Source organism: Erythranthe guttata, chromosome 6, assembly GCF_056151865.1.
Source record: "Erythranthe guttata isolate IM_541 chromosome 6, IM_541, whole genome shotgun sequence".
Lineage (NCBI taxonomy): Eukaryota > Viridiplantae > Streptophyta > Magnoliopsida > Lamiales > Phrymaceae > Erythranthe > Erythranthe guttata.
In genome coordinates this window covers 16,735,197-16,742,723 of record NC_142538.1, presented here as the reverse complement: position 1 = coordinate 16,742,723, position 7,527 = coordinate 16,735,197, and the positions used below count along the sequence as shown (strand labels likewise).

Genomic DNA, 7,527 nt, shown 5'->3' with positions numbered 1-7,527 from the left:
TTTGTGATGGGAGTTACCCTATTGTAGACATTCTTGCTTATTCGTTGTAATGTTTTAATATTATTGATCTTTCTTATCAAAAAAAAAAAAGAATCATTTGTGACGCTTATCTGCTCAACTCAATTATTCTATATTTTAAAACTTAAAAAATAACAAACAGAACTATCTAATAATTATTCGATCATATAAATGAAATGTAACTAAAATTAAATTGGTTGAAAGTAATTGAAAAGTAATATATATTGTGTAATAATGAATGAAAATATATTTTAAGAAATTAATGAACTAAAATAAATTTAAATACTTAAGATTACTACTAGTTATGTATTTATTCAAATTTATTGATATGGATATATGAATAATTGGTCCAACATCAATATAATTAGATGTTATTTATTAAATATGCACACAACGCAAGATACTATTTTTAAATTTTTAAATATTGCATTTTCAAGATATAATTTCAGTAGTATAATTTAATTATTCTTTTAGTTATTCCTTTCAATAAAAGAGAAAATTTTAAGGTATCAAAATTTAAAATTAAATTGTGCTTGAGGGGGTAAGTGTTACATACTATGTAGCACGGACACGGAAACGACGATACGGGGAAACGTGGAAACAGATACGGTGAAACGGCATTTTCCGAAAACGGGGATACGGAAACTTAGGGAAAACGTGTAAATATTAGAAGTATAGGAGTATATTTATAAATATTCTATATAAATATATATAAGTTTTTATTTATATATAAATTCTTTTTATATATTTTTATACAAACATACTGAAATTAAATTTTACTATCAACTATTAATTTGCAACTGTTCATTAAATCATGTAAATAGATTGAGAAACAACAAAAAAATTTGAAAAATTGCTATTCAAACATGTTTTTAACTTTTTAAAAATTTGCAAAATGGCCCATAAGATGTCCGGTAGGTGTCTTCAAGTTTCCAACACGAAACATTTTTCGAAACGCGAAAACGTTGAGATATTGAAACGTTGAGATATTGAAAACTGTATTCTTCAAATTACATATAATACTTTTTAAATTCAAATGTAAACTGTACTCAAGGAATTATAATTTACTTGATCGCAATTTGAATTCTTCCTTAAAAAACAAAAAATAATAAAAAAAAAAAATAATAATAATAAAAAATGAAATAAAAGATAAAACCTAAAAGGATTCGGGTTGATATTATTTCTGACCCGTTACTTCTCTGTACGACGTCGGACACTCCCATTCCGCGCACGACGACGTTCCTCCGCCGCCAACAACCAATTCGCCGCCGCCGCCGCCGCTTCAAATAAACATAACGTATAATTGCAGCTTTGATTAGGTATTTTCCTTATTATTTGTTTTCTCCTTTTTCCCCCCGTCAAGTTAATTGATTGAGATTACGCGACTTCAACTGTTCTTCAATCACTCGATAAAATTCATCTAAACTTTTGTACGCTCTTGTAATTTTAAGATTTTTATCTGAAATTACGATAATTAGTTGAAGTTGACGCCGTAGAGTTTGGGATTTCTGTCATTGAAAAATAAAATAAAATTGGTTTCGTGTTGCTTATTTCTTACCGGCTTAAATAGGGTTTTTTTTTTTTTTTTTTTTTTTTTTTTTTTTTTTTTTTTTTAAATATCTGTAATGAATTGTAATTTTACAGTTGTCCGATTTGAACTGTAACTTTCATAGAGCTGTACCGATTTGAACTGTAACTTTCATAGAGCTGTACATCTCCATTTCAGAGGAAAAGGGTTGGATATTGAAGTTGCTTGCAATCAATACTTTCTCTATGGGGCCTGCAACTTTATAATTTATTGAAATCTGTTTGTTTAATCTTATTATAAGCTTTATGGGAGATGGATCAAGCAGTATGCAAGTTTATCACTTTGTAGCATTTTCATGCAGTCTCTTTGTTTGGTATGTCGAGATGGATCTTTAGCCCTCATCTTTTTATCTTTTTGTTATTTATTTTTATTTTAAGATGTTGCTCATGAATTGAGTATTTGTGATTGAATCCAGGCTTTTCGTTATAAAGTGAAGAGATCAAGCATTAAGGATCTTCTTTGCTATGGGTTCTCCTGAACGTGTAAGGAGTTCTGTGAAACGTGATACCGAGGAGGATATAGAGGTAAATATTGATATTGTGAGGGACGAGGAGGACTGGGTGGGTGATGATAAGAGGAAGCAACGCTCGAGCAAGTCTAGAAAACAGGGAACTGGTGAAGATGTTGATGGATTGGATGGTAGTGGCAAAATAAGAAGTATGTCTGACAGACATGAAAGTCGAAAAAGATCCGCTGACGCAAGTAGAGCTGATAGTGACCAGGATGACTATGAATCAAGAAAGGAGTCGCGCTCTAAGCAGGTGAAGAAAAAGTCAGAAGAGAATACATTGGACGTATTAAGCACATGGTATCAAGATGGAGAAGCAGAAAATAAGCCTGATGGCGGGGACAAACCTGCGAGTAGAGGATCCAGTCGAGCTGAAGAAAGTGAGAGAATGAAATCATTTTCGAAGTTCCCGGACCCTGATTATGAAGGGGAAAACTTGCAGGATAGAGATTTAAGAGATCTGGAGAGATGGAATAATGAACGAGACAAAGGATATGGGTATTCTGACCATGGAAGAAGCCACCGAAGGAGATGGGATGAGGCTGAACATGGAGAAAAATCTGATGCAAGAAGTGCAAAGTCTTTCGATGCCAAAGTCGAGAGTGCAAGTGACAGAGAAAGGAGTGACCCTTTGGGAATTGATGGTATAAAGTCCCATGACAGAGAGGGCAGGTCTGAATTTCTCGAGGAAGACAATATGGGAAGTTTAACACGTGATGCCATATCAAATAACGAGATATTTGAGGAGCATACGCAACAAAGAAATCCCACTCAAGATATTCTTGACGGCCGTGCAAGATCTTTAAATGCTGATGAAGATGTCAGTACACTGGTGAGAGACAAGCGTGGGAGAGATGTTGAAAGCAATGCAACCAGAACGCCTGAGAAGATTGGAAGGCGCCAAACTGACGCGGATAATCTTGACATTGATTATGAAAGAAGCACTGCTTCTAGGAGGAAGGAACTGGGGAAAGAGGGCTCTTGGGATGATAGATCGAAAGAGAGAGATGATAGTTGGGGTGACAGAAATAGGGACCGGGAGGATAATAAAGATACCTGGAAAAGAAAGCAAGATAAGGAAGCAAGAGATGCAGAACCACCGTATGATGTTAGCATGAGGGACTGGGATATGCCTAGGCGTGGCCGTGATAGAATGGACGGCCGTCCTGGTGGTAGAAAAGATGGACGCTGGAACGAACATGTGAAAGCCTCGTACAAGTACGGAATATCGAACGAGAATTACGACGTGATTGAAATCCAAACCAAATCCGAGCTAATTCCCGATGCAAAACCGGCTGCTGACATGGAGGAGAGGTCACGAAACACACAAAGAGGATCTACACCGTCTGGTGAAGACACAAAAGACAGGTCCACAGATGGTGATCAGCAGTTATGGAGAGATGACAATGACTCTCTGTCGGAGAAATCTAGAGAGCAGAAATGTATTGTGCCTCGTGGTGGTTCTGGTGGCCAAAGTTCTAGCGCCGGCGGTGGCGCTGGCGGCTCTCTACATCCACATGGAAACCAGGATCCTGGTTCCTTTAATAGAGCTGCTTCGCAGGGTGCTAGGGGAAATAGACTCGGTAGAGGAGGAAGGGGTAGACCTACTGGTCGAGACACTCAACAACCTGGTATTCCATTACCTTTTGGACCACTTGTATTGCCGCCACCTGGACCAATGCAATCTTTACCTCCGAACATGTCCCCTGCTCCAGTTCCTATTACTCCTGGAGTCTATATTCCTCCTTTTCAGTCTCCCATTGTATGGCCAGGTGGAGGTCGAGGTATTGAGATGAACATGCTTGGTCTTCCAACTGGCCTTCCACCTGTCCCACCTGGACCTCTAGGACCAAGATTCTCCCACAATCTCGGAAATCTTGGAAATCTCGGAAATGCCCCTGGAGGTGGTTTGATGTTCAGTCCGTCAGGGCCTGGAAGAGGAATGCCGCCTAGTATGTCTGTTCCGAATTTTAATGTGATGTCATCTCCGGTTGTTCGTGGCCAGCCACAGGATAATAAAGCCTCTGGAGGATGGCTTCCTCCTAGAACGAATGCTCCAGCTGGCAAAGCTCCGTCTAGAGGAGAGCAGAATGATTACTCTCAGAACTTTGTCGACACTGGTATGCGGCCGCAGAATTATATTAGGGAGCTGGAAATAACTAGTGTTGTGGAGGACTATCCGAAGCTTCGAGAGCTTATACAGAAGAAGGATGAGATTGTTGCCAAATCTGCTTCTGCTCCAATGTACTACAAGTGTGACCTGAGTGAGCAGGTGCTTTCTCCAGAGATGTTTGGAACCAAGTTTGACGTCATTCTTGTGGACCCGCCATGGGAGGAATATGTTCATCGAGCACCTGGTGTCACTGACCATATGGAATCTTGGACATTCGAAAAAATAATGAATTTGAAGATTGAGGTTGTTTTTCTTTGATCCTTACCTGGCTATTGTTGCAGTTACAATACATTCATATTCAACCAAAATCTGTCTTTATTGAAAAATCAAACAAAAAGTGATTGACTAGGAATTTACAGCCCCAAAATGGATTCGTTGCTTCTCTTTTTAGTTTATTTACGATTGAAACATTTTTGATTTCCACTCATTTACTTCTTCTTTTAACATATATATATATATATATATATATATATATATATATATATATATATATTATATATATATATATATATATATGTAATTAAATTTGATTAGCTTTTGAGATTTCTTCTTCTCTTTTATGATTTTTTCTAGGCAATCGCTGACACTCCGTCTTTCATCTTCCTTTGGGTTGGTGATGGTGTTGGGTTAGAGCAAGGGCGACAATGTCTAAAGAAGGTAATGAAGGAGAGCCACAATGGAAGTGAATCTTTAATTTTTCAAGTTTACCTTTCGCTTCCATAGCTTGTTTAGTTCAATTCCTTGACGTGATTCACAATTCTGATGATAATCTGTGTTTATTCCATTTAGTGGGGATTTCGCAGATGTGAAGATATATGTTGGGTGAAGACAAATAAAACAAATGCAACTCCTGGGTTACGCCATGATTCTCATACTTTGCTTCAGCGCTCCAAGGTAAATATCATAGCTTATTCTATTAATTAATTCATTTGAGATATTCTATTGAACAAGCTGTTTTGTTATTGCTCTCAAGGAACACTGCCTGATGGGCATAAAAGGGACTGTACGTCGCAGTTCTGATAGTCATATAATCCATGCCAACATTGATACTGATGTAATAATTGCTGAGGAGCCTCCTTATGGTAAGGATGATTATAGCCTATTAATCGCAAAAAAGAAAAAAGGACGATGTTGGCTGATCTTTTTCGCCCTTTAGTTTCTTAGTGATTTATCTTAGTTCTCAAAATCTGATCTCTTGTTTTTATATTTATTTTCCTTCCTCTTGCTATAGTTATGCAAAGTTGATGTCGTAATCTTCCTTGCCATACTATTAGTCATTTTGTTGAATCCCATGTATCACGTTTTAAACAGTGTTAAGCTTGATGACCTTACAATGGAATTATAGGTTCAACTGCAAAGCCCGAAGATATGTACCGCATAGTTGAGCATTTTGCTCTTGGTCGAAGAAGGCTTGAGCTTTTCGGTGAGGACCATAATATTCGTTCTGGCTGGTTGACAGTTGGTAAAGGGCTAACCTCCTCAAATTTCAATTCTGAGGTATGTTGCTTGCCCTACTTTTCGGTTGTGCACGAACAAGTGAAAAGTCTGATTAGTTTTTTTTTTTAGCCTTGTGATCGTCTCTAACTGCAACATCTGATATCATACATATTCTACATTTCAATGTGATACTAGAAATTTTTTAGGGCAAATTACGTTCAACCCCCTGAGGTAAGATCGAATTACGAAAGTCCCCGTCTTGTTTGGGTAATTACAACTACCCCCTTCAACTATGTATTTTTTTACAAAGAAACCCCTCCTCCAGTTGGTAAATTTGACACTGTAAGGGTGGACGTATAAGAGGATACATAGTTGAGGAGGTGGTTGTCATTACCTAAACATGAAGGTTTTTTTTGTTATTTGACCTTATCTCAGGGGGTTGGCCGTAATTTGCCGTAATTTTTATCACAGAAATTTAAGATGGTTATTTTGTAGAAAGATGGTTATTTTATCACATAAGCCATTTAGGTATAGCGAGCTTTCACTTTCATTTATGTATATGTATGTGCTTTGGTCCGGAATCTTTGTCATGCGTTTCTCCTCTCTAATGCAAGTTTCTGTTAATGGAGAAACCACTTTTCTTTTACCATTTACCTTCGTTCAAAATTGCCAATTTTAACTTGCATAAAAGTAAAGGAACTAAACCTCGCAGACGGCACTACTATTATTACGATTTTATTTAATTTTTCTTAAATCGTAGTCCTAACTAGTAACTCGAAAAATGATCAGGTATATATAAAGAGTTTTGCCGACAAAGATGGGAAAGTATGGCTAGGAGGTGGAGGAAGAAACCCACCCCCCGAGGCACCTCATCTTGTCCTAACAACCCCTGAAATCGAGTCTCTCCGGCCAAAATCACCGATGAAGAACCAGCAGCAAATGCAACAGCAGCAGCAATTAGCTTCTATCAATTTGACTCCTGCAAATTCGGTCAACAAAAGGCCTACTTCCATTAATACCGGAAACTCACCTCAGAATCATAATATACCCAATATGAATATTCTAGAAGCTTCCGGCTCGAATATTCCCTCACCTGCCACATGGGCTTCCCCAATGCCTAATTCGGATGAGAGGATGTTTGATGTTTACGGGTACAATACTCCGTTTGGTCCGAATATTACTGGTGAATTTTTTGGATTATGAATTATCTCAGAGAGGAATTTGAATACTCGCTCTTGTGGTGAATTGTTGCTAGAGTTGTTATATTTAAAAGAATATGTTTTAATAAACACATTATTTGCTAATGCAATTTTCAGGTCCCTCTCTTTTAATTGATTCTACTTTTTTTTTTTTTTTTTTCCAAATTCCAAATAGATGTGTTTTCTCGGATTAATTAATTAATAAATATATTTTTGGATGAATAGTTGTTTACCCGATTGTTGTGTAGAACCAACACCGTGAGAATTGAGTTTAACCACGCATGGTTAGACTAATGTAATTTACATCAGTTTGCTAGTTATTGCACGAGAACGGAGTTTAGCCATTGAATTTCGAACAATTGCGGCTACTTTTTTTTAATAATAATAAAAAAGGTGATATTACGAGTTTTATTTTGCATTTTGTAAATGTATATGCAAGTATTTTTCCTATATATTTTCCTGTGATTTTGTAAATGGTTCGAGCAGTGGAGAATGATCTTCGTAGTTAAGAAAACATATATATAGTTTAATTTAATATTTCAAAGATTTGGGTATGCAAATAATTTTAATTTCGAAAACATTATTAACCTTCATCATGCACTCA

At 36.8% G+C, this 7,527-nt stretch overlaps 1 protein-coding gene across 3 annotated transcripts; it reads left to right on the top strand.

The window, feature by feature from the left end:
* The first annotated feature begins 1,072 nt into the window (after nucleotides 1-1,072).
* Nucleotides 1,073-7,055, top strand: EMB1691 (Methyltransferase MT-A70 family protein). Of its 3 annotated transcripts, none has more exons than XM_088819984.1 (7): nucleotides 1,073-1,337; nucleotides 1,984-4,530; nucleotides 4,861-4,944; nucleotides 5,077-5,181; nucleotides 5,261-5,369; nucleotides 5,633-5,784; nucleotides 6,514-7,055. In XM_088819984.1, the coding sequence occupies exons 2-7, from the start codon at nucleotides 2,071-2,073 to the stop codon at nucleotides 6,925-6,927; spliced, it is 3,324 nt and encodes a 1,107-aa protein (XP_088676110.1). In that variant the 5' UTR covers nucleotides 1,073-1,337; nucleotides 1,984-2,070; the 3' UTR covers nucleotides 6,928-7,055. The 3 variants fall into 3 exon arrangements, with proteins under 3 accessions (XP_088676110.1, XP_012834946.2, XP_088676111.1); XM_012979492.2 differs by having other exon boundaries at nucleotides 1,089-1,337; nucleotides 2,022-4,530; XM_088819985.1 differs by having other exon boundaries at nucleotides 1,198-1,650; nucleotides 1,848-4,530.
* Nucleotides 7,056-7,527: the final 472 nt, after the last annotated feature.